The following is a 27,757-nucleotide window of genomic DNA, read 5'->3' as shown; positions in this document are numbered from 1 at the left end:
TTTCAAATATAAAGCATACAATACAATAACAAAAGGCTTGACATTACTGTACAAAAGTAGAAAGTAAAAGACGACATAAAATAAAGAACAGACTCAAAACTTAAAAATAAAACAAATCTCCTCAGGCAACTCCTGATTGGGCGATCCTGACCGGATGATCACGTGGTGTCTGTCATGCTCAAACTCCAGTAAGTAGATCCATACCTGTATGAGAAAACTTGAACTAGCACTATGTGAGACAATAACATTCCCTAAGACACATGCAAGACATGATTGAGGCTATTTTTGCAAAATGGCTTATTTGGCCAAAAGGTGGCTAGAAGTACAAAATTTGGCTAAGACCCTGCAAAGCCAAGAACCTAAGATTCACTAGGAAGACCGGACCCTATGTGTGTTGCCTACGAATCACGCCCCGAAAGACGAGAATCAGGTATGCGTAGTTCGGGCAGATTGGATACGGGCGAGAAAAAAAAACAACTGAAATATAGAAAACACATTTTTTCTCTTTTTTTCGAAAAATGATGAAACATATAAAATCTTTCGGATTTTCTTTTCTTTTTTTCAATTTTTCAATTTTTGAAAAATGATAAAAAGTGCAAAATCTTTTTGAAGTTTCCATGCTCTTTTTCTTAATAAAATGTAACAAAAATATAATTGGGCCCTACTGGCTTCATCCTCACACTTTAGCCTCTCTTTTTCTCTTTTTTTTTTCTTCTTTTTTTCATTCGCCCTCAATTATCATTGGTCCGCCAAATGACCTTTTTACCCTTGAAAAAATGCAACATGTAGCACATAAGATGCATCAAGATGGTCTGTTATTTTGGGTAAACCTATCCTAGACGGACCCAACCCCTGTGTTGAGTCCCGTAAGTCAAATGCACGTGATGCAGACAAACGTTCCTACTACGTTCCTAAGGCTTACTCGATTGGACAACTCGAGCCGGGGGGGGGGGGGGCGTACCGGGAATACAGAAGCGTCACCGGTTTTGCAACTTGTCCGAACCTCGTTCTAAATTTGGGATATGACTCTAACAGAAAAGAAGTCACACGAAGTGCATACTTCTTCATGATTTAGAAGACTCAGAGAGGAGGGATTTCGCAACATTTTATATACAGTTCACGGAATATCAAAGCGGTAAAAGCAATCAATTAGCACATTAGGCCCAAATCACGTAACAAAATCAGATAATGGATAAAGCCAACTATAACAATTATTCTAAGCTCGAATTCTGGAACCTTGAACAAGAGATTCTAGGTTCGATCCCCAGCAGAGTCGCCAGAGCTGTCACACCTCCTTTTTACCTACACCCCGTAAAGGGTATAAATGAGTTTTTTTTTTCAATTTAAAGTGACAATCGAAACGGGATCATTTTATTAAAAATTCAGAGCCGCCACTTGGGATAATTTATGGTGTCCCAAGTCACCGGTTTAGAATCCCAAATCGAGGAAAAGATTGACTATGTATTACAGTCTGCAAACCAAAAATTCGGGTAAGGAATTCTGTTAACCCGGGAGAAGGTGTTGGGCATTCCCGAGTTCCGTGGTTCTAACACGGTAACTCAACTATTATATCCGGCTTAATTATCTGATTTTAAACAATTATGAACCTATGTGCAAATTTTAACTTTTAAACGCTTTATTCAATTTTTAAAGAAGATTAAACGTCGTTTAAAACACGTCTTTGGATCGCGCCACATGAAATATACCCGCAATCCTAAACATATTTTATTCAATATTTTAAGAATTGTAATCGGGTCACATGAAATGCACCCCCGAATTTGATAAATAAGAAAAGCAATTTAAATAGCGTGCCTAAAGCAACTACGTACTTTCAAATTTAAAACAAGCTTTGTGAGGGCCACGGAAAAGTTTAAGAATGGCACACCTCAAATTTTCTATAAAAGCTAGCGAGTTTTGTGAGGGCCATGGGTTTTGGGATTTTATTTGGCATGGCACGCCTCAAATTATTCAAAAGGGGTTTATTATTCGCAGTTGCTATAATCGGGTCACATGACATGCACCCCCAAATTTCTTATCCACCAGCTTCTATCACTTAATTCGACAAAGCATCCAACATTCAACATTCGTAGTTGGTCATCACATGTATACAACAATTTAATTTATCAACAAGAATCTGAGTAGCTCCTTAATCTAATTGTCTAATAATAAATGGCAAAACAACTAATAACCTAGTGATAAGAAAACAAGACTTGACGATATAAACTTAAAAAAAGATAACAAATATATTACTACTACTTACACGGCAATAAGTTAAAGCGAGAAAACAAAACTGAAGCAAATGCATCGAGAATACTCACAGATGAACCACAAAGAAAATATGTCACGAGTTGCTCTTTGACTAATAAGAACAAACTCTGATTTGTTTACAACAACGTCGAGTTTCAGCAACTCGAACTCGACGGAAAAAATGGACAGGGATAACTATAGACCGGAACCAATCGTACGGCAACCTCCACACGACTCAAACTCATGAACGACTCCAAACTGACTTACGCTCGTTCCCTCACTCTGTTCGTGTGCGTGACTGTATGTGTGCTCGATCTGATGGGGTTTTCTGGTTTTCCGACGAGTTTTGTGATTAGGGAACGACTGGTTCGCCGGCGATTGCGATGGCGTTCAAAGAGTGGAGGAGTTCCAGCATTTTTACGTGGTGTGGCTGGATCTCTTTGGTCTTAAGGTTCTAGGGTTGGTCTTATGTCTTCATGAGGAAGATGAAGAGCTTCAGCCTTTCCTTTTTCAAAAAATGGCGCCTGGATTTCCTAGGTTCAAAAATGGCTGAAGATATCGTTGGGGTTCCGATGGAGAAGACGACCAGTCGAAGGGTCCTGCGTTGTGAAAAAGCTGCGCAGCTTTTCTTCCTTTCGGCCTTGTTCCCTTTCTTTTTAGATTTTTAAGCATTCTTTATAGGTAGAGTCTAGGTTTAGGTGTATTTTTATGTATTTTGCTCATTAGTCCCTAGGTCTTTTGTGTATTAGGTCCTTAGGGTCTTTTTTATTTATTTTTGTCCCAAAGAAGAGTCTAGAAGGGTCCATAGACTACACAATGCCCTTTAAAATAAGATAGAAATAGTACACAATGCCAAAGCTAATCCTAATTAATTAAACTAAACATGAAACTGTTTTTTGTGTTTTTTTTTTGAAATTATATAAAGATAAAAATAAAGTAATATTTTTTTTATTTATTATTTTTTTAAAAAAATATGAAAAATACATAAACTAAAATATTGTTTTATAATTTTCATTTTTCTTGTAATAAAATAAAGTAAAATAGTCAAAATTAGTTGAAATAGCTATATTAGGCCTTAATTAAATATTTACGTGCTAAAATATAAAATTTTTTGGGGAGGGTCAAAAATCACATGTCTACAGGAAGAAGTAAAGCCTAGAAAATGAGTAAAAATTTTTTTGTTGGTCCTCCTAGTGATGTAATAGATTTTGTAAAAAGTGATAGACTTGAATCTACTACTCATGAAAAGTTGTTATGTAATGAAGCTTGCCAACTGTTAGCAAGCTTAGGGAACCAGTGTGTCCTTCGTGAACATCTTATGTTAATCATGTATTAAATGATCCTTAGTTATTAATATATATATATATTCTATTTGCCAAAAAAAAATGAAGAAAACAGTAAGAAAGAAAGGAGAAAACGGGAGGAAGATAAAACTATTCTTTAATATGCCACCTATAAGAAATGACTAATGAGTCATCTAAAATTATAAGGGGGTTGCCACGTGGGGTGGGATGTTTAATCTTATCCTCTAACTTATTAATTAACTAGGTAATGACCCGTTACCTAATAATTAACCAATTACCCATGTAATTAAAAATTATCTCAAATTACTAAAAATTATACTTATTTTTAATATACTTTATACACCTTACTATAATATACTTTACTATCATGGACATATGGTACAATATAAAATTAATACATACACTATTATTTCATTAAAACATCCATGTAAAAATACATATATTTTCTCAATTTATAATTTTCCTAATCTCATATAACGAGTACAAATTTTCGTACACTTAATTCTTAAAATAATGAAAAAAAGATATCCTTCTTTTCTTGTGAAAGAAAACAATTTATATCTTTACAATAAAGAAAATCTCATAAACTATATCATATTATGTGTATAATTTAAAGCATTTTCGGAAGTGGTAATATTAATAACTATTTAAAATCATATTTTCAAAAATTTTACAAAAATGCTCACTCTAAATACCACATCAAACATATATATAACGGTATCAAGATTTTTAAACTTACGGGGTGTAACATCTTTCCCCCCTTTAGAACATTCGTCCTCGAATGTTAACTCTTATAGATTTACAAAAATTTTCACTAGGGTCTCCTCTGTAAATTAAACTTAAAACCCAAACTATATCTGAAGTCTCGACTATTCACAACCTTTTGTAAATTATTCTTCATTTTTAACTTACTTACCTTTCAGTATTGCATTGTATTTTCTGTCGCGTTCAAAACCTCCCTTCCACATAGGTAGAAGTTACATCTACGCCTTAAAGCTCTATTGTGATAGCACCTCTAGTGAATACAAAATCGAGCAAAAGTTTCATACTGACTTCGTACGACTCAGCTCAATGGAACGATCTGGAAACAAATGAAGATGCTCTATAGCCTCTTAATTATAAATGTGGCGCACAACACACCCATAAGGGAGACTCTACTAGGAACAGCTTTGTAGACTTCCTAAGACATAACCCGCTCTGTTACCACTTTGTCACGCCCCAAACTTGGGAGGCGTGGCTGGTACCCGGTGTCACTGACCCGAGCGAACCACTCTGTAACTCATTCATTCCTTTTATAACTATCGTGGGCCAACATGGCCACAACTCGTAATGTACAATTGTAAGTGGGTAAATGTTATATCAATGAACTATCGTTCATAAAATATGAATACATATGGGTCGTCAAGGGGCCTCACATACTGTACTGTGATGACCCAAAAGGTCATCACTTGCTTTTAAATTGAATTATGTGTTTTCGAGGCATTGATAACCTCATTTAGCATCACCTAAATTTACGTGCACAGTCCGGGCGCGTAGCCGGAAAGCTTATAAGTAAAAATCTGTGAAAAATAATAAATTTTGATAATAAAATGAATAAATTTGACTTCAGTCAACGTTTTAGGTAAACAGAAATGGACCCGTGATTTGACGGTCCCGGAGGGTCCATAGGAAAATATGGGACTTTGGCGTATGCCCGGAATTGAATTCCGAGGTCCCAAGCCCGAGAAATGAATTTTTAAAAAAAATTATTTTCTAAAATTGTTTAAAGGAATTTGAATGAATTTTGATTAGAACATGTTGGTATTGGGCCCGTATTTTGGTTCGGGCACCCGATATAGGTCTTATATATAATTTAAGATGATTCTGTGGAGTTTGGTAAGAAACGGAATCCGTTTGACATGATTCGGACCGTAAATGAAAAGTTTGATGCATTAAGATATTTTGAAATATTTCATTAATTTTGAGGTTTAATTCGTTGTTATTATGGTTATCTTGGCAATTTGATCGTACAGAAAAGTTCGTATGATGTTATTGAGTTAGTATGTATGTTTGGTTTTGAGCCCCGAGGGCTCGGGTGTGTTTTAGAAGATTTTTGGAACTCAAAAATTGTTGCAGGTTTCTGCTATTTAGTGCCCAGGGATTTTACTCTTCGTGTTCGCGTGGTCCCTCTCACGAACGCGTAAGGCAAATTTCCCAGGTGCTAGATTTCTTCTTCGCGAACGCGAGGCTGAGGGGTAAACAACTTTCGCGAACGCGTCCATGCACTCGCGAACGCATAAGGTTAAGGCCCGGGGAGGGGTCACCATTTTGTGCATCGCAAACGTGGCAACTGGCCCGCGAACACGTAGGCTTGAGGAGCCAAAGCTCCACGAACGCGAGTCATCTTCTGCAAACGCGAAGGTCTGTCAGACCTAACTCATTGCGAACGCAATGAGCTTATCGCGAACGCGACGACCAATTTCGCCCAGTTATTTTACGTTTCAAAAACAGAATGCCATACGGGATTTTCATTATTTTTCACAAACTTCATCTTCTCCACACCTCATGGGCGATTTTTGAAGAAGAAATTCACCATAGCTTCATGGGTATGTAATCCTAAGCTCGTTTTCTTCCATTTTTATCAACACCCACTAGATTTCTAAGCCTAAAACATGTGATTAAGGGTAGAAAATTAGGGATTTGGGTAGAGTTAGGGCTTTTTGATTATTTGGAAATTTGACCTCGTTTTGGGGTCGGATTTTAAAACAAATTATAAATTTGGGCTCGTGGGTGAATAGGTGATCGGGTTTTGAACCGAACCTCGTATTTTGACCAAGCGGGCCCGCGGTCGATTTTTGGATTTTTGCGAAGAATTATTAGAAAGCTATAATTAAGTATTGGAATTGGATCGTTTAGCATTTATTGATGTTATTAAGTCGATTATGTCTAGATACAATTGATTTGGAGCCGAATTCGAAAGGAAAGGCGGTGTTTGAGGATTGAGTTGGTCGTGGAGGTTCGAGGTAAGTGTTTGGTCTAACATTAGCTTGAGGGACTAGGAGTTGTGTACTATTTGCTATTTGCTTGTTGTTGAGTACGACATATAGACATGGTGACGAGTATCTATACGTTGGTGTTAAGCATGACCGTGGGTCTTATATTGTGATTTTCATGACTTTGTTGTATTATTCATGCCTTGGCGAAGATTTCTATTTGTTGTGGAAAGAATTGTGACCTATGAACATTGATGAGCGTTGCCTCCATTTGTGAAGTGAATTGTGAAGTGAATTGTGAAGTAAAAGTGAGAAAGAGAAGAGATCATAATGTTGCCCCCTTGCTGGGCTATTGTTGAGTTGTAGTTCCCTTAAATTGTGTTGTTAATTGATATGACAGATGTTTAGGTTGATGATTCTTTGTGTTAGGTGTTGTAACAAGCTTAGTTATAGCTGAGGTATTCAGGTGTTCTAACAAATTTGGTTATAGCTGAGGTAGTTAGGTATTGTAACAAGTTTGGTTATAGTTGTTTCTCCCTTGCCGGGATATTGTTTGTGGATATTATTGTTCCTTTGCCGGGATTCCTTGTGATTATTGTTGGCTTGTACATGGGAGCGGGTGGTACGCCTACCATAAGATATAATGAAATGGGAGAGGGTGGTATGCCTACTAGAAGATATAATGAAATGGGAGCAGGTGGTACGCCTACCACAAGATATAATGAAATGGGAGCGGTTGGTACGCCTACCACAAGATATAATGAAATAGGAGCGGGTGGTACGCCTACCATGAGATAAATGAAATGGGAGTGGGTGGCACGCCTTCCATGAGATATAATGAAATGGGAGCAGGTGGGACGCCTGCCACGATATATAATGAAATGGGAGCGGGTGGCACGCCTGCCACGAGATACAGGAAATGGGATCGGGTTACACACCTGCAACAAGATGTGAAAAGAAAGTGAAATCTGCCTTTGTTTTCCCTATTCTTGTTAGTGGTTGGATTTTGATTCCTTTATAGTTCTCTTAGTATTCTGTTTTTACCTGTTATTCCCTGAAGCATGTTTCCTCCTTCCATCTTTACTTGTTTATTTTCGTATTTCGTTTCCGCTATATATATTTGAAATGCAGAGGTTTATTTGGTAGTCTGATCCTAGCCTCGTCACTACTTTGCTGAGGTTAGGCTGGTCACTTACCAGCACATGGGGTCGGTTGTGGTGATACTACACTCTGCACTCTTTTGTGCAAACCCCAGTGTTGTAGACTTCAGACCACGGTGACATTGCTGAATCTTGTTCATCAGGCGACCCGAGGTAGCCCTGCAGGAGTTCGTAGGCCTTGGAGTCTCCTTCTATCTACTTTCCTGTTTCTACATGTATTTCCAGAGACAGTGTTGTATTTAATTCTTCTAGGCCTTTATTTTTAGAATTCTTAGACCGTCTATGAAACTGTGACACTAGTTTTGGGTAGTCGAGACTCAAACAGTTGTAATAGATATTCATGTTCAGATGGCTTATTGTTTTCTTCCGCTTATGTTATATTCCGTCATTTTAATGTTATATCTTTGTAATTGTTAAAGATAATAAGATTGGTAAAAAGGTAGATGGTTCAATAATTGGCTTGCCTAGCTCACATTAGTAGGCATCATCACGACTCCCGAGGGTGGGAAATCTGGGTCGTGACATGTTGGTATCAGAGCTCTAGGTTACATGAGTCTCACAGTATACAGACAAGCTTAGTAGAGTCTGAGGGATCGGCACAGAGACGTCTGTATTTATCCCCCAGAGTCTACAGGGTTAGGAAAAACTTCGCATATATTCTTTCCTGTCGTGCAATTTTTATCTCTCAATGCTAAATTGAAACCTCTACTCTTGTCCTTTCGCGAATGGCGAGGTCATTTACCGCTTCTTCAGCCGAGTAGAAGCATAGATCGGTGATAGATCAACTACTTCTTTGGAGGCTTTTTGGAGGTTGGATAAGTTTCACCAAGCTCTTCACTACTTTCAGCGGTGCGTCCTTTGAGGATCCCCAAGATTATCTGGGCAGCTATCATGAGGTTCCCAGGAACATGGGGATTGTGAAGACCAATAGGGTCGAATTTTGCTACTTTTTGCTTGTTTGGATCCGCCAAGACCTATTGGAGGGATTATTGATTGGCTATACTAGTTAGGTCATCAGCTTTGTCTTGAGAATAGTTCACGTAGCTATTTCTGGAGGACTTTCTCTACTTCACTCAGAGAGAGGTCTATCAGAGGCAGTTTGAGCATCTCCAGTAGGGTTCTATGACTGTTACTCAGTACGAGATCAGATTCATTGACTTGGCCCGTCATGCTCTTATCATACTTCCCACTGTGAGAGAGAGTGAGGAGGTTCATTGAGGTACTCGTCCAACCCGCTCAGTTAGCTGGAGGTGGAGGTAAAGGTATTAGAGGTGGAGGTAGAGATGCTAGAGGTAGAGGTGTAGGTACTATTTTGGTTTGTAGTAGGGAAGCTTCAGTTTTATTTTCCACCATATCTGGTCATGCCTAGTGATTCATTGAGTGCTCCTATTTATATGTCTACACCGGTAGGTGATTCTATTGTGGTAGGTCGAGTCCATCGCTCTTGTATAGTTGTGATTGGGGGTCTTGAGACTCGTGTAGATTTGTTGCTTCTAGACATAGTCTATTTCGATGTTATATTGGGGATAGATTGATTATCACCTTACCACGCTATCTTGTACTGTCATGCCATGATTATGACCTTAGATTTACTGGGTTTGCCTCATTTAGATTGGAGAGGGACTCCTGGTCATTCTACCCGTAGTGTTATCTCTTATGTGAAGGCTCAGCGTATGGTCGAGAAGGGGTGTTTGGCCTATTTGGCATATGTTCTTGATTCTAGTGTTGAGGTTCCTTCTATTGATTCTGTGCCCGTTGTTCGTGAGTTTCCTGAGGTATTCCCTCCAGACCTGCTGGGTATGCCACCCGACAGGGATATTGATTTCTACATTGATTTGGCTCCGGGCACTCAGCCCATTTCTATTCTGCCGTATATTATGGCTCCGCCTGAGTTGAAAGAGTTGAAGGAGCAGTTGTAGGACTTGCTTGAGAAGGGTTCCGTTAGGCCGAGTGTCTCGCCTTGGGGTGCGCCGGTGTTGTTTGTTAAGAAAAAGGACGGATCGATGAGAATGTGTATTGATTACCGGCAATTGAACAAGGTTACAATCAAGAATAAGTATCCATTGTCGAGGATTGATAATTTGTTTGATCAACTTCAGGTTGCCAAGGTATTTGCAGAGATTGATTTGAGATCTGGCTACCATCAATTGAGGATTAGGGCATCTGATGTCCCTAAGATAGCTTTCCGCACTCGGTACAGGCATTTTGAGTTCTTGGTAATGTCATTCGGGTTGACAAACTCCCCAATAGCTTTTATGGATTTGATGAACCGAGTGTTCAGGCCTTATTTGTCTCATTCGTGGTAGTCTTCAATGATGATATTTTGATATATTCCCGCAGCCAGGAGGAGCACGAGCAGTATCTCAGAGTGGTTCTTCAGACTCTGAGGGATAGTCAGTTATATGCTAAGTTCTCGAAGTGTGAGTTCTGGTTGAGTTCATTTGCATTACTGGGTCATGTTGTATCAGCAGAGGGTATTCAGGTTGATCCGAAGAAGATTGAGGCAGTCAAGAACTAGCCTAGACCAGCATCAGCTACAGAGATTCGGAGTTTCTTGGAATTGACAGGCTACCATCGTCGGTTCGTGGAGGGGTTTTCATCTATCGCAGCCCCGATGACCAGGTTGACCTAGAAGGGTGCCCAGTCTAGATAGTCGGACGAGTGTGAGGCGAGCTTTCAAAAGCTCAAGACAGCTCTGACTACGACATTGGTGTTGGTTTTGCCCACAGATTCATGGCCTTATATAGTTTAGTGTGATGCGTCTTGTATTGGTCTTGGTGTAGTATTGATGCAGGATAGCAAGGTCATTGCCTATGCTTCGCTGCAGTTAAAGATTCATGAGAAGAACTATCTGGTTCATGATTTGGAGTTGGCAGCCATTGTTCATGCGTTGAAGATTTGGAGGCATTATCTGTATGGCGTGGCATGTGAGGTGTTCATGGATCACAAGAGTCTTCAGTATTTGTTCAAGAAAAAGGAGTTGAATTTTAGGCAGAGGAGGTGGTTAGAGTTGTTGAAACACTACGATATCACCATCTTATATCACCCGGGAAAGGCCAATGTGGTGGCTGATGCTTTGTGTAGGAAGTCAGCCAGTATGGGTAGTCTTGCTTATATTCCGGTCGGTGAGAGATCGTTTGCTTTGTATGTTCAGGCTTTGGCCAATCAGTTTGTGAGGTTGGATATTCCTGAGCCTTGTGAGCACGTCATTTTTGCCCTACATGAAATACTCCCATAAATTCAAAACAAAGTAATTTCGTTACATTATTTGCAATTTTATGGATTTTGTGGCATTTGATGTTAATTATTTGCATTTTTGTCTGTGCATTTCGTTTGTTAATTAATAAAAAATACAAAATATGCTGCATTTGCATTTAGAATTTAATTTTTTGCATGTTTGAAATAATTAGTAATTTAGTGTCTTATAAAAATGGAAAAATCACAAAAAAAATAGTTCATTTTTGCATTTCAATTTCTCAAATTTTGTTAGCTTTCTTTAAATTGGTATTTAATTAGTTATGGTAATTATTTTTAGAGTTTAATTAGTTTAATTTGATAGGATAGTATTAGTTTTAACAATTAATATAGGATTTATTTCTAATTTTTGAATAGAAAAAAAAATTTGGAAATTGAAAAAGAGAAAAGATTCAAAAAAACAAAGGGAAATTCGGATTTGGGCCATTTAATTAAACCCTCCTTCAGCCCAATTGCCCCCAGATCTGCACAATTCCAGCCCAAACCCGCCTCTACCCGGTCCGGATTCCCCTTCAGGCGAAACGACACCGTTTCGACCAGTGTCAATCTGAGTCGTTGATCCCCACTTGATCGAACGGCTCGGAACTAAAGCTGGGGGAGTATATATATGTCCGAATGCACACCCCCCCCCCTCAGTTCATCGTCCCAACACCCCCAACTTCAGAACCCTACCCCCCAAACCCTACTAGCCGCCCTAGAATTCCCCACCGTCCGGTGGAGGCGCCGGTGTCCAATCGCCACCGAATTAACACCATGAACTCCCTTCCACCTCCCCGTCCCAAATCTCCAAACAAGTTCCTCTCAAATCCCCTTCCATTGCCTCGAATCTCAGATCTGAGGTTAGCGCCGGAAACCTTAAAATTCCCAGATCCACCCAAAATTACACCATGCAACCCCTCATCTCCTTCCTGCCTCAAATACGTGTGTGTTTCGTTTCAAAATGGTCCGTCAGTGGTAGAGCAGAGGTCCGGATAGCCAAGTCTCGCCCTGGGTCCCTTTCTGGCTTAACAAGATCAATTGAACCCAATACCGTCATTAATCGTTTGTCTTTTGTTAAGGACAACCGATTAATGACCGTCAAAGGTTCACTATTTCCTCCAACTTTGTGCGAGTTCATGCAGTTCTTGCCGAAGCAGGTTTGGTAGAATTTCCTTTGTGTCGATTGGTTTCCTATTGATCTCTTCTGTTTGTTTGCTTGGTTGTTTGTTTTTCCAGTTTTCGTCCTTCAAAATTTTCATCTCTTGCTTAATTGCATTATGTTCTGGTTGTAAGTTTGTTAGTTAGCTTGTTTGCTTAATTGTCAATGACAATCGGCTTCGTAAGGTTTGAGTTTAATATTGGTTTCAATTCATGAGATTTTCTTCTTTCCGCTGGGTTTCATTTCACTTAATTTTGGAACTGAAGCATTGAGATTAGTCAAGTATAGTTCATCGTTCGCATTAATTCTTGTTTCAAGAACATTTTCTGAATTCATGTTTATGTGTGAAGGGTATTCAAGCTAGCTTCTCATAATTTCAATAGTTGTTTTGAATTTCAATTTGTTTGGAAGTGTCAGCCAGTTTGTTTACTGTTATTGTGCTTGTGAGCATTCAGAATTTGAGGGGGGTAAGTGAATAATGGGGAACTTTAGGGGTAATTTTGGAGATTGTTTCAATTTGAAGAATCTTTAATAACTGATGGGAAGCTTCCTAAATGGACAGCTACCCAAAATGGTTAGGGAAAACAAGCTGTAAATTGAAAATATCTGAAGGAAATGGACAGCTGTCCAATAATCAGTTTTAAAAGATGCCCTATGAGGGTATTTTGGAAAAATCTGACTGCCTTGCCTTGGAAGGCACACAGCAGACCCTCAGCCTTTAAAAGGAAGCCTTCTTCTCATTCAAGAGAATTTTTTCTTACAACTTAGAGAGACCAAAAAGGCTGAAAATACAGGAGAAATCAGAACAACTGGAAAAAAAATCACTGTTCCATTGAAAGTTTTTCTGTAATTCTTGAGATTCTCACTTCTGAAATGATCTCTGAACAATCGAGGGCTAAAATGGTTTGAGCTTGGTTGGTTTTCAGTTTTATAGTGTATTGGACAAGGAAATGTTTCGGCTTATCACTTCAGGGTCTGAGACATATATAGAATTACCTTGATTATCTGTAAACATGTTAAGTATGAGTCAATTGTTCAAGTTCAGATTCACTTATTTAGCAGTCTCATGAGGTGTAATTTGTTATTGAAATGGTTTAATCAGGTGTAAGGTCTCGTGTAGTTGTTGTTTGTTGAATTAGCTAAAGGGCTGATTTGTTTTAATATGATGGTCTGATGTCCAGGATCTCAGACCTTGACTGGCCTTGCGTCGGATTGTTTTTTTTTTTAGTTTTTTTTTTACTTTGACTTGTGGTCTGGATTTCGAACCCATGTTGAGACAAAAGGGGGATGGCTTGTATTCACAGTTTTTTTGTGGGCTCATGATTAGAGTCCATTTGTTCCTCTTTAATCCTGAACGGACGCGCCACTTAAGTAATTGTGCCTGTCTTATTTGGGCTCTCTTATTAATTGAATGAGTGTGTTTTGGTGACAGCCATTAAGTCACTCATTCGATAGTAAGGGTTCGAATTCATGCTTAATTAACTGGATTCCGCCAAATAGATTTGAGACAAGCCATAGTTAGACACTTAGTAACCAATGGCTCTTGTGTTAATTTCACAATGTAGATGTAAAGTAACAAATATTCGTAGAGAAACCTTTAGGGCCATTTAAAATACTACCGTGATTGTGTATACGTTCGCGTAACATAATTACGATCTTAAAGACTAATTCAGAGTATGCGTTCGCGCAACTTCGGCTAATTTTTTTCTTAATAATAACAAAGCGTTATTAATTGTGGACACGTTTGCGTGACATGATTTTTGACGCTCCGAACAAACAGGTACACGTACGCGTGACCCGTTTCAAGATAATTTTCTTAATTTAAAAACGGTTAATAGGCAAATGCACATAGGATCTAAAATCAGTAACTAAATAATTTTAATAAGCCAAGTATGATCAAAGCGACAGTGCTAGAACCATGGAACTCGGGAGTGCCTAACACCTTTTCCCAGGTTAATAGAATTCCTTACCCGGATTTCTGTGTTCGCAGGCTATAGAACAAAGTCAACTTCCTCGATTCGGGATTTTAACCGGTGATTTGGGACACCATAAACCTCCCAAGTGGCGACTCTGATTTAATAAATAATCCCGTTTCGATTGTCACTTTAAGTTGGAAAAACTCTTTTATGGTCCCATCCGGGGGTGTAGGTAAAAAGGAGGTGTGACAGCTCTGGCGACTCTGGTGGGGATCGAACCCAGAATCTCTGGTTCAGGGTTCAAGAATTCGAGCTTGTGAATATGATTTTGTTTGGCTTTATTTATTGTTAATATTACCGCATTTTGTGAACCTTTTGTGTTAAATGCTATCTGTTTACCGCTTTAATATTGTTTGGATTGTATATAACTGTCTTCTTACGCCACCCATCTGAGTCTTCTGAAAATGGTGCATACGTTCGCGTAGCCCGCTTTTTCTGTAGAAATTCTACCAAATAGAATGAGTCTGGGCAAGCGACAAGGCCGGGTAGACTTTAGTGCTCTCGGTACGTCGCCCCCTCCTCGGCCCCAGTTGTCCGCTCGAGTACCCCAAGTCTAGACCAAAACCCCAGGATTTAAACCTAGAAAAACACAGCCCCATGTCGGATCCCTAGTAGGAACGTTTGTTTGCATCATGTGCATTTGACTTAGGGGACTCAACACAGGGGTTGGGTCCTTCTAGGACAAGTGTGCCCGAAATAACAGACCATCCTAATGCATCCTATGTGCTATGAGAACATTTATTTGTTTTGGCTTGCATGCTGACCGGCTGGGGAAAATAAAGCGAAAAAAAAGAAAGGAAAACCAAGAGTGATATAGGGAAGGAAATAAAACCCGGTTCTAAAACATCCCGATATTTGAAAAATGTCCTGAAACTCTGAAAAAAATTTCAAAAAAAGGGGGGAGGGTTATTTTTAAAAAGAGTCAAACACTGTGTTCTTTCAAATGTGTCAAAACTGACCGAACTACGAAGGTCTGATTCTCACCGGATGTGGGATACGTAGGCAACCTATATAAGGTTGGCCTTATTTTTTGAAAATAAGAGAAAAAGAAAAACAAGAAAAGAGAGTCGGTGGTCGAATGAATGCAATCTTGATTTTGGTCAAAATAAGTCGATCCAGCTTCGGCTATGTCTAAAACTGTTCTTGCCAAGGTAGCCTCAGAGTATTTTTCAGTTGTCGAAAGGCTATTTTCGTAAAAGAATGGGCAAGTTTGTGAGGGGTCATAAAATAACTCCCCCGGCCTCAAAATTCGTGTGAAATTGGGAAGGGGCCGCATTCGCGAAAACAGCAATTTGGATAAAGTTGGCATATAGGGGAAGAGATCATGGTTCTTCTCTTCTTTTATTTGTTCTTTTTCTTTCCTTCTTCGAAAAACTGTTTACAAAAGGGCCAACTCGAGTCAAACCCTAACCTTAATCCTCCACAGGAATAATGAGTACCATTCAAGAACCGCCAGAAGTGGTCAGGGAATAGGCTCGGCTACACTTACGTATGTGGTGGAATGATCTAGATGAAGATGGTCAGAAATGGGTGAAAAAGCACTTGGGTGCTCTTAAAGACATCTTTGAAATCAAACCACAGGAAGATCTGATCAAAGCTTTGGTAACGTTCTGGGATCCTGTCCACAATGTCTTTCGTTTCTCAGATTTCGAGATCACCCCTACTTTGGAGGAGATAGCCGAATACATTGAATTTGGACGGGACTTGAGGAAGCAACAACTCATATTTCCAAGGGCTCCATCAGTGCACAAGTTCTTTGACCTCTTGAATATTAGTAAACAAACAAATAAGGAACGTGTGAGCAACGAGTGATGTGCTTTCCATTTCTTATACTTCAGGTTCGGGCATTCCTCTGGTTTTGAAATTCATGAAAAGGGCTTGAGCAACAAACAAAACAAGGGCCTTTGGCAAATTCATCGTCGGTTCGCATTTATTGTGGCATTCTTGGGGATCATGGTTTTTCCAAATGAGAAAGGAACGGTGGATATTCGTATGGCTAGAATTGCACAAATCCTCACTACCAAGGAAGATCATACACTTGCCCCGTTGGTGCTAGCAGACAACTATCACGCATTGACTGTATGCAAAGCAGAGGCTCAATTTTTTTGAGGGTTGCAGTATCATTCTGCAAATGTGGTTGATCGAGCATCTTCGCCATCATCCCAGATTCATGAGTTACGGTTCGAGCCCAAACAACTTCATTATTAGTTACGAGGAGAGGATAAAAGATTACAACACACCAGAGGGATTTGAAGCATGGGTTTCTCATTTGAAAGCTCTTGATACAGGTCGGGGTTGAGTGGACTATAGGATGGCTCCCAAGGACAGAAGCCATCTATATGACTACTACCAAGGGTTACCTGAGGATAATGGGTGTAAGGAGTATTCAGCCATATGCACCGCAGAGGGTCTTAAGGCAATTGGGGAGGTATCAGATTGTGCCTGAAGATGAAGATCTAAGCATCCAGGTCATAGAGTTGCATCCAGAAGCCGCATTGCCTGAGGCTGTAGTTCAGCAGGATTGGAATAGCTGCCGGTATCTCAAAAACGGCACCCAAGTACCAGACGTCGCCAAGGGGAAAGTAGCTCCAAATTATGCTTCTTGGTTTAAGAAAATGTCTTATGTAAACAACGAGCCAAAGCTCAAGAGGCCCGCCAAAAGGCCTCATGTTCAAGCCTTTGATGATAAAATTCAAGAGAGGTTTGCTTGGGGGGAGAAGGAGAAGGAATATAAGGCCATTATCCACGGTCTGCAAGAAGAATTGAGAAATGTCACCTTCAACAATGATTTGCGGGCACAAGAAGCTGAAGGTGAAAGGAAAAAATTGGTGCGAGAAAATGAGGCCCTCAGAGCTCAGGTTCGACAGTTGAAAATTGAAGCCGAGAACCCAGGCCGAATAAGGAAAGATGAGAGGCTCATTTACAACCTCACTCAAAAGGTACGTGACTATGAAGATGACCTGTAGAAAGCTGAGTCTGAACTAGCAAAAGCACGTGTAAGGTTGGCCAAAAGTGCCAAAGGGCGTGCAGCTTTCGTTCAACAGATGAAAGAAAGATATGAAAGAGGGGTCACAGGTTAGGAAAAGGCAATCGGCAACCTCGAGGGTGAAATGGCTCAACAAGCCAAAAATTTTAAGGCTGAAAGAGAACATTGTTACGCCTTAATGGCACGGCTAGAAAGGGACTTGCAACAACTCCAAGAGCAGAACCAGGTAGTCGAACGAACTTTGGAAGCCAGAACCGAACAAATTGGGCGTTTGTTGCAAGAGAAGGGCGTCATAAGAGAGCGAGTCAAAAGGGTTGCCAACTATATCGCAATAAAGTGCAGTAGCTATGAGGATATGACGATATCCATATTCTTCGCCACTGTAAGGATTTTTGTTCGCCGGGTAATGGAAGATCTCTACCACCTTCAGGAGGATTTAGCAAGTCGACCCACAGCAAGGCCGAATGCCGCCCCGCAGATCCCAGGGACAGTTGAGGCATTGATGTATTCGTGATTTCTTGAGTCTGTGTTTTCTTTTCATTAAAGTCTGCCAGCTATTTTGGAGTATGTATTTCTGTTATTAGAGCATGCGGGTTGTTTGATTTTGAGTCTGTATCCCGAGTCTATTAGTTTCTTTTGAGTCTGTTAGTTTCAGTCTTTGTAACAACGTTTTTATATGAAAATTGAAAATCCCAAATGTTTTTACTTTATTTTACACTTATCCACCAGAACTATGCTCGGTCTGATTCATGCGGGGTCATGATACGTAGGCAATCTCCATAGGATTCGACCATAACCAAAAGAAAGAAAAGAAAGAAAAAGAAAGGAAAAAGGGAAAGAAATAAGAGGAAAAACAAGAGAGTAAAGAAAAGAGCGGAAAAACAAGAAAGAAAAAGAGAGAATAAAAACAAGGAGAGAACAGAGGCCAGAATGAAAGGAAGGGAAAGGAAAGAAAAGAAAAGGGGATGCCTGCAATTAAAAGAAAGAAAAGGCCGGGATGACGCATGCAACCAATCAAATACATAATAGAGACGGTTAACTGTTTAGGTGCATTCATGCCCAATGTGCGGTTGCCAATCTGTTAAAGCCTAATCGCTAACAAGGTTGTTTGTTTGATGCATTAAGTTCAGGCAGGTGGTTAGCTGACTGGCACTCTGGCAACTCACTCCTACAATACCCGATCGAAAGACAGGCTAAATATGGTCGACCAGGAACCGGAAACTAGTATTGTCGATCCATCGAAAGAGATGGAAGAAATGGACATTAATGCAATGAGGGAAGAAATGTATAAGCTGAAACAGCAGATGGCTAAGATGTACCAAGCTTGGGCGAAAGGGCATCCACCACCGGTTTATCACGCCAATCCTGCTTATATCCCACCATCAGCCCAGCCTCCGGAGCCTCCCATTGTGAATTCATCTCCAGCCTTTCCCCTCTACCAACAATATCAAGGCACCACTTCCCATACTTCCCAAGCTCCACCACCCAAACAAATCTCGTACCCTCCCCCACCAATTACACCTGTTTTTGTGGCACCCCCACCTGCTACATTGCACAGATCTTCTAGTGAGCCCCTGTTTCAAACTCACGACAACCAGTACTATCCCCCTGAACCCACCTTCAAAGTTCCAGAACCATATCTTTACACTCCTCATCTTGATATCCCGGCAGAGACCGAGAAACCGCCCAAAAATCTCGAGCATGAAGAGATGATCAGAAAGGCCAAAAGCTTAGAGCAATCGTTCCGAGACATGAAGGGGTTGGGAGGCCAAGTGAGTGTGGCCTATAAGGATTTGTGTCTGTTCCCAGATGCTCAGTTGCCAGCAGGGTTCAAAATGCCCAAGTTTGATCTGTACGATGGGCATGACGACCCGGTAGCACACTTAAGAGGATTCTGTAGCAAGATGAGAGGGGAAGGTGGAAGAGACGAATTGTTGATGGCATATTTCAGCCAAAGTTTGAGTGGGTCGGCGCTAGAATGGTACACTAGACAAGATCATAGCAGGTAGTACACATGGGACGATTTGGCCCAAGCCTTCGCCTGTCATTTTCAGTATAATCTCGAAATCATCCCAGATCGCCTGTCATTGACGAAGATTGAGAAGAAGCTCGGTAAGAGTTTCCGAGAATATGGGTTCCGTTGGAGAGAGCAAGCAGCGAGGGTTGACCCCCCGATGAAAGAAAGCGAGATGGTTGATTATTTCTTGCAGGCCTAGGAGCCCACTTATTTTGGTCATTTGGTGTCAGCAGTGGGCAAGTCCTTTAATGATGTTGTGAATGGGAGGCATGGTTGAGGAGGGACTTAAGTCCAATAAGATTATGAGTTATTTAGAAATCAAAGCAACCACTCAGGCCATTCAAAACGGTACTAGGGGTGTGCTTGGAAAGAAGAAGAAAGAGGATGTTGCAACGATCGAGTTGGCAGCTTGGGGTGGATCCAGGAACCTTCCACCATTCTACAACCAGCCTCGACCCTATCCCCAAACATACCCCCACACTCCATATAGCCCACCACAATACTACTACCCACTGCCAGATCCCCATTTTTCTGTCTATCACGCACAAACCTATACCCAACCTCTCGCTCTCGCGCAATGGCGTACGCCAGCTCCATAGAGTCCCTACCAAACTCCATAAAATACCGATCCACCCCCAAAAGCCTACAAAACCCCCCCTGGAATAGGTTTTCGACCCAAACAAGCCTTTAAGAATGAAAGAGTGCAGAAGCAGAAGACTTTCACTCTATTGGGAGAATCATATACCAGCCTATTCCACAGTTTGAGACAGTTGGGCATGTTGAATCCGATCGAGCCTAAAATGCCGAATCCCCTTCCCAGAAATCTTGATCGCTCGGTAAATTGTGAGTATTATTCAGGGGCCCTGGGCCATGACACAGAGAAATGCTGAAAACTAAAAACAGCGGTACAAGAGCTCATTGATACTCATCGGATCAAGGTTCAAGCCCCAGAAACACCAAACATCAACCAGAATCCGCTACCAGCTCACCATGAAACCCATATGATTGAGTTGATACACAAGGGAGGGGATGCTAAGAAACCCTCGCAGACGGTGATGATGATCCACTCCAGTGAAACCAATTCAAAGGAAAAGGTAACCAGTGGGAAATCAGTGAACCAGTGGAAAGAGGTAGACAACAAGCCAGTTGTGATAGCCGAGAAAGGGCCGTCAAGTACTGTTGCAGTGAAACCAGAGAAAGCTAAAGTGTTGGTACCCGGGGTTACAAGTAAACCTGTCATGGTCGTGAAGGGCGCTCGCACAGAGCCTGTTATTATAAAACCGGTAACTCAGCTTCCAGTGTTTAGCAGCAAGGCGGTCCCGTAGAATTATGAACGAGTGACAGTAACTTACCAAGGGAAAGAGGTGAGAGAAGAAGTGTGTGAGACCCATGGTTTGACTCGATCGGGGAGATGTTTCGCCCCCGAAGAGTTGAGAAAAGCTAAAACTTCCAAAGACAATCCAGTATCGGTGAAGAAAGTTGTGTCCGAGGAAGAAGCAAAGGAATTTTTGAAAAATATGAAAGTACAGGACTATTCCATTGTGGAGCAGTTGAGGAAAACACCGGCTCAGATCTCGCTCTTGTCATTACTGATCCATTCCGACGAGCACCGTCGAGCTTTGATGAAGATCTTGAACGAAGCCCACGTTCCTGACAAAATCTCAGTAAACCACTTGGAAAAGATATCTAACAAGATATTTGAGGTAAACCGAGTCACCTTTTACGATGATGAGTTGCCCATAGAGGGCACCGAGCACAATAGAGCCCTCTATCTGATGGTAAAATGCAAAGACTCCGTGGTTACTCGGGTACTGGTTGACAATAGGTTTAGCGCGAACATCTGTCCTCTCACCACATTGAACAAGATGCAAGTGGAGGATTAAAGAATTCACGAGAATAGTATTTGCGTTCGGGGATTCGACGGTGGATGGAAGGATTCAGTCGGGGACATAGTGCTTGAGCTCACAATAGGGCCAGTTGAATTTACTATGGAATTCCAGGTGCTCGATGTGGCTGTTTCATACAATCTGTTATTGGGACGACCCTGGATCCATGTCGCCAAAGCAGTCCCGTATACTCTGCATCAAATGGTCAAGTTTGAATGGGATCGACAAGAAATTGTTGTACATGGCGAAGATAATGTGTGTGTGCCCAATGGTGCCATTGTGTTGTTCATAGAGGTTGACGATGGCAAAGGACCATGGGTTTATCAGGTTTTCGACACAGTATCGGTAGAGAAAATTCTGGAAGGAAAGTGCGTGCCAACTCCAAAGATGGTTGCGATATCAATCACGGTAGCTGTCGAGATGTTGAAAACCGGTTTCGTACCGGGCAAGGGTTTGGGTTCATCTCTACAAGGTATTGTGCAGCCAGTCTCCCTTCTAAGGAATCTAGATACTTTTGGTCTGGGGTTCAACCCTACCGTTGCAGATGTGAGAAGAGCTAGGAAAATGAAAAAGAGAGCATGGGCATTGCCAAAGCCAGTCCCGCGTCTGTCTAGGTCATTCGTCAGGCCGGGTACCAGAAAGCAATTGTTGTCAAGGGTCCCTGGACCACTGATTGGAGCCGATGGAGTTTTGGAAAAGGGGTTCGAAAGGTTATTCGCCGAGGTCAATATGGTTCAGGCTGGGGAAGGGTCCAGCAAGGCAGATGTGCAATTTGTGGGACCACGTGCAAAAGTCAACAACTGGGAAGGTACTCCTTCTCCTATCCGGAGGGAGTCTTGGTAGTGGGTTTTGATTTTCTTTTAGTTGTCTGGATTATTCCAGGGTCTGTAATTCAGATGTTATGTTCCGTCCAGTTGGATGTGTTAAAACCCTGCTATCTTTATATTCAATGAAATGCAATTGTTCCTTTTCCTTCATTTCTTCTAATTTTATTTTTTGTTTTCTTCTTTTGTACAGTTCTTTTTATGCTGATATCAATGACATGACATGCATGAGGAATCTTCGGCCCAGTTTTAAAAGCCAATCTAACTCTGAAATAATAATACAAGAAATTGAGTGTGACGACGAGTTGGGATTTGATGATGATGAGGCCTATGAAGAAATTAGTAAGGAACTAAGTCATTTTGAGGAAAAGACCAAACCCAATTTGAATGACACAGAAATAGTTAATCTAGGGGACCAAGAAAATGTCCGTGAAACCAAAATAAGTGTCCATCTGGAACCTCAACTCAGGGAGGAGATAATCAAAGCACTGTTCGAATACAAAGACGTTTTTGCATGGTCCTATGATGACATGCCGGGTCTAAGCACTGATTTAGTGGTTTACAAGTTTCCCACTGACCCGGCATTCCCTCTAGTCAAACAGAAGCTGAGAAAGTTCAAAACGGATATGAGTGTAAAGATCAAAGAAGGGGTCACCAAGCAGTTCGATGCGAAAGTTATTCGGGTCACGCGGTATCCCACCTAGTTAGCCAATGTTGTGCCTGTGCCAAAGAAGGATGGAAAGACCAGGGTGTGTGTTGACTATTGGGATCTCAACAAGGCAAGTCCAAAAGACAATTTCCTGTTGCCGAACATCCATATCTTGATTGACAATTGCGCCAAACATGAGATTGGTTCTTTTGTGGATTGTTATGCGGGTTATCATCAGATCTTAATGGACGAGGAAGATGCTGAAAAGACAACATTCATCACGCCGTGGGGAACGTACTACTATCGAGTCATGCCATTCGGTTTGAAAAATGCTGGGGCAACCTACATGAGGGCAATGACAACAATATTCCATGATATGATACACCAGGAAATCAAGGTGTACGTGGATGATGTGATCGTGAAGTCTAGGAAGCAGTCTAACCATGTTAGGGATCTGAAGAAGTTCTTCCGAAGGCTTCGCAGGTACAATCTCAAGCTTAATCCTGCAAAGTGTGCTTTTGGGGTGCCGTCTAGAAAATTGCTGGGGTTCGTAGTCATCCGCTGGGGTATTGAATTAGACCCATCAAAAGTCAAGGTCATCCAAGAATTGCCACCTCCGAAGAACAAGACCGAGGTGATGAGTTTGTTGGGGAGATTGAATTATATTAGCAGGTTCATCGCTCAGCTCACGACAACTTGTGAGGCCATCTTCAAACTGTTAAAGAAAGACGCGGCGGTTAGGTAGACAGATGAATGTCAGGAGACGTTTGATATGATAAAAGGGTATTTGTCAAATCCACCCGTGTTGGTCTCGCTAGAACCAGGGCGACCTTTGATTCTATATTTGACGGTATTGGACAATTCATTCGGCTGTGTACTGGGTAAACATGATATCACTGGCAGGAAGGAGCAGGCCATATATTATCTCAGTAAGAAATTCACACCGTACGAGGTTAAGTACACCCAGCTTGAGAGGACATGTTGCGCCCTAACTTGGGTGGCGCAGAAGTTGAAACATTATTTGTCATCTTATACTACTTACCTCATATCTCGCTTAGATCCATTGAAGTATATATTTCAGAAGCTTATGCCCACAGGGAGGCTTGCAAAGTGGCAGATCCTGCTCACAGAGTTTGACACTGTCTACGTGACCCGAACTGCAATGAAAGCACAGGCCTTGGCGGACCATTTGGCCGAGAACCCGGTTGATGAAGATTATGAACCTTTGAAAACATATTTCCCTGATGAAGAGGTGATGCACATTGATGAGTTAGAACAAGGCGAGAAGCCTGGATGGAAGCTTTTCTTTGACGGAGCCGCAAACATGAAAGGCGTGGGGATAGGAGCAGTACTTATTTCTAAAACAGGGCAGCACTACCCTGTTACGGCTCAGCTTCGTTTTTATTGTACCAACAACATGGCTGAGTATGAGGCATGTATTTTGGGGTTGAGGTTAGCTGTGGATATGGGTCTCCAGGAAGTCTTGGTCTTGGGTGACTCGGACCTCCTAGTGCACCAAATTCAGGGAGAATGGGAAATATGGGATTTGAAACTCATACCGTACAGACAGTGTTTGCATGATCTTTGTCAACAATTTCAGTCAATAGAGTTCAGGCATATCCTAAGAATACATAATGAAGTCACTGATGCTTTGGCCACTTTGGCGTCAATGTTACATCACCCAGATAAGGCTTATATGGACCCTTTGCAGATTCAGGTCCGTGATCAGCATGCGTACTGTAATATGGTAGAAGAAGAACTTGATGGGGAGCCATGGTTCCATGATATCAAAGAATACCTCCGGATGGGGGTATATCCGGTACAGGCCACAGGTGATCAGAAAAGAACAATTCAACGATTGACAAGCGGATTTTTCTTCAGTGGAGGGGTGTTATACAAAAGAACTCCAGATCTTGGATTGTTAAGATGCATAGATGCAAGACAGGCCACAGTAATCGTGACTGAGGTACATTCCGGAGTTTGTGGACCGCATATGAGTGGGTACATTCTGGCAAAGAAGATTCTCCGAGCAGGTTATTACTGGCTCACTATGGAGCGAGATTGCATCAGTTTTGTGCGAAAGTGCCATCGATGCCAGGTGCACGGAGATTTGATTCATTCCCCACCATCTGAATTGCATACAATGTCGGCACCATGGCCTTTTGTTGCTTGGGGCATGGATGTCATTGGGCCAATCGAACCAGCAGCGTCAAACGAACACAGGTTTATTCTGGTAGCCATTGATTATTTCACCAAGTGGGTTGAAGCGAAACTTTCAAATCTGTGACCAAGAAAGCAATGGTTGACTTTATGCATTCAAATATCATCTGTCAGTTTGGGATTCCGAAGGTAATCATCATGAACAATGGCGCTAACCTCAACAATCATCTGATGACAGAGACATGCCAGCAGTTTAAGATTATACATCGCAATTCCACCCCGTATCGCCCTAAGGCGAATGGAGCAGTCGAGGCAGCCAACAAGAATATAAAGAAGATACTTCGAAAAATGGTGAAAGGTTCTAGGCAGTGGCATGAAAAGCTGCCATTTGCATTGATAGGTTATCGCACTACTGTCTGTACTTCAGTAGGGGCCACTCCTTATTTGTTGGTGTATGGCACGGAGGCAATAATACCCACAGAAATTGAAATATCATCCCTTCGTATTGTCGCTGAGGCAGAAATTGATGACGTTGAATGGGTCAAAACCCGCTTGGAGAAATTACGTATGATTGATGAAAAGAGATTGGCGGCAGTATGTCATGGCCAATTGTACCAACGGAGAATGGCAAGAGCATATAACAAGAAGGTACATCCACGGAAGTTCGAAGTAGGTCAACTAGTGTTGCGACGTATCTTGCCTCATCAGGTTGAAGCAAAAGGAAAGTTCGCCCCATACTGGCAGGGGCCATTTGTTGTAACTAGAGTGTTGTCCAATGGCGCGTTATATTTGACAGATGTAGAAGGGAAATATGTAGAAATGGCTATCAATTCTGATGCAGTCAAAAGATACTATGTATGATTTCTTGCTTTGATTGTACTTATTTGTATTTGGCATATTTTGAAGATTGAAATGACGAAGGCATTTTGTTCTGCTATCTAAACACTTTATCCCTTGTCACCATTTTTGAGCCTTATTTATTTTCTTTCATACCGCTCTTTCGGAATCAGTAGCAAATATCAGAAACATAAGCAAGAAAGATAAGAAAAGGAAGAAAGAAAAGGAAAGAGAAAGAAAGAAAGGAAAAAAGAAAAAAAAAAGAAGAAGAAAAACAATAAAAGGGAAAAAAGAAAAGAAAAAAAGAAAAAGAAAAGAAAAATTACAACAACAGACCAATTCCTATGTCATGAACTACGTTCGACCTGATTCCTTTTAAGGATATATAGGCAACCTCATGGTTCGGTCCCATCAAAATAAAAATCCAAAAGTCCCCAAACAAGAAACTGGGGCAGAAGCTGTGGTTGTTGTCAGAAATCCGATTCCGAAAGTTGTAATTTTGAACCCATTTGAATTGTTTCGAGCCTTTGATATCCTTTCTTCTTAACCCTGTCCAAAAGCCCATATTACGGTCCAAAGAAAGACCTTCTGGTCAGTCTTTGAGAAATGCCAAGTCAAGCAGGTAAAGGTAATTCATGTCAGGGGCAACACTCTGGTTCAAGCAGAAAAATAAAAATGAGAGAGTCTTATTGGTGAAAACCTTTACAGGCACCGTAAGGCGATGGAAGTTGAAAGAAATAAAAATGAGAGAGTCTTATCGGTGAAAACCCTCGCAGGCACCGTAAGGCGATGGGAGTTGAGAGAAATTAAAATGAGAGAGTCTTATCGGTGAAAACCCTCACAGGCACCTTGAGACGAAAGTGAGTTGAGAAGTAAAATGAGAAAGGTCTGTTGGTGGAAAACTGTTGCAAGGCACCGCAGGATGAACAAGGTCAAGGATTGGGTGAAGTAATCAGATCAAGGAAATTTTGAGTCAACATAGTACGGCGACTGAAAGTTGATTGGTTGGACAGATTGGGCCGATTAATCCGAAATGCATGTCATGATCATCGGTACCAGCTGTTCCACTCAGATAAGTTTCTTTTTCTTTTTCCCTTTGTAGCAGTCATCTGGTTTTGGATTCTTCCTATCCTTAACCCGCAAAGTCATTGCATTTCATTTTCTTTTGGGTTTATTTGTCTAAGATGTTTCAATATCAGTTTTATTCAAATCAAGTGAAAAAGAATGTCAAAGCTCACTACCAACTTCCAAAATTGCAAAGCATGGTTTGGTCAGTGTACCAAAAACAGCATAATGTAAGGTGGGATATAGGGGATCACTGGAAGTTCATTGGTGGAATGGTTTGGTAATGTCATGGAAGATGCAAAGGTTCAGATAAATGGGTCAGAGGAGTGAAACAACAGCATGGGTACAGAACACTCGGTTCGTCAAGGTCATGGGGTTTGAAAGTCAGTCAGGAAGTCAAAGAGGTTCAGGGCCAGTTCGAAGAAGCCAGTCAGAACAAAACGATGTAGCGGAAGGATCTTCAGCAAGAATGCCATCAGCTAACCACCATTTTAAACTGACAAAATTTTCTTTGATTGAAACAGGGGCAGGAAATTTCGGTTGTTCTGGAGAAACTCTCCGTGGGGAAAGGCAGTCACCAAACAGGTTTGTTTTGATTTTCAGGACCCTCCTGGAAAATGAGACCTAGTTTTAAGTTCAGACATAGCATAATTTAGCATAAATGTATCCCAAAGGAATATAAGTTGGCTTAGAAGTTTGCATGTTCGAGATAGGATTCAATTAGGAGTTTTCAGGACTCTCCTGAATAATGGGACTTAATTTAAGAGTTCAATTAGATAATAACATTTAGCGTAAAGTCTGTTGTAGGGTAGTATAATTCAACCATAAAAGTTGTCACTTTTAAGATAAAATTGGACTTTTGATTTTCAGGACCCTCCTGGATAATGGGGAGTAGTTTAAAGATCCTCTTAGATAGCAAGATTTAGCAGAAGTCACACCTGTAGAAGATATAACTTAGATTCTAAATTGTCGTTTAGTTAAAGAGTTGTCAGGACCCCCTAAATAATGGGTTTAGCTTTCAATTCTTAGTAATACTTGGTAATATGATTTAGTTTTACACTCACAGCTGTGCCCAGCCACCAAACTGGGGCAGAAAAGTTTTCTTTGTTTTGTCTATTTTGAAGTGAGGAGCCCGCTTGGAGAGCAGAGAATATGTTTCAAGTCAGCAGTCAAGAGCCCACCTGAAGAGCAGGGAATACATTTCAAGTTGAAGTCAGGAGCCCGCCTGGAGAACAAGGGAGTACAATTTAAGTTTTAACTTTCAAATTCTTTGTTTTGTTT

General features: G+C 41.1%; 1 protein-coding gene across 1 annotated transcript; it reads left to right on the top strand.

Moving 5' to 3' along the window:
• The first annotated feature begins 24,922 nt into the window (after positions 1-24,922).
• On the top strand, positions 24,923-26,760 carry LOC138868998 (uncharacterized). Its single transcript, XM_070146583.1, has 2 exons — positions 24,923-25,168; positions 26,611-26,760. Exons 1-2 carry the CDS (start codon positions 24,923-24,925, stop codon positions 26,758-26,760), a joined length of 396 nt encoding a protein of 131 aa, XP_070002684.1.
• The last annotated feature ends 997 nt before the right edge of the window (positions 26,761-27,757 follow it).

This window comes from Nicotiana sylvestris, chromosome 5 (assembly GCF_000393655.2).
Source record: "Nicotiana sylvestris chromosome 5, ASM39365v2, whole genome shotgun sequence".
Lineage (NCBI taxonomy): Eukaryota > Viridiplantae > Streptophyta > Magnoliopsida > Solanales > Solanaceae > Nicotiana > Nicotiana sylvestris.
The sequence above is the reverse complement of the archived record's forward strand: the minus strand, read 5'-3'. Positions and strand labels throughout refer to the sequence as shown.

Excerpts from the sequence above, each read along its gene's own strand:
- LOC138868998 (XM_070146583.1), top strand. The coding sequence starts at position 24,923 with ATGGTGAAAGGTTCTAGGCAGTGGCATGAAAAGCTGCCATTTGCATTG. Across the intron at positions 25,169-26,610 it reads ATGAAAAGAGATTGGCGGCA|TTTTATTCAAATCAAGTGAA; the intron begins GTATGTCATGGC and ends TTTCAATATCAG.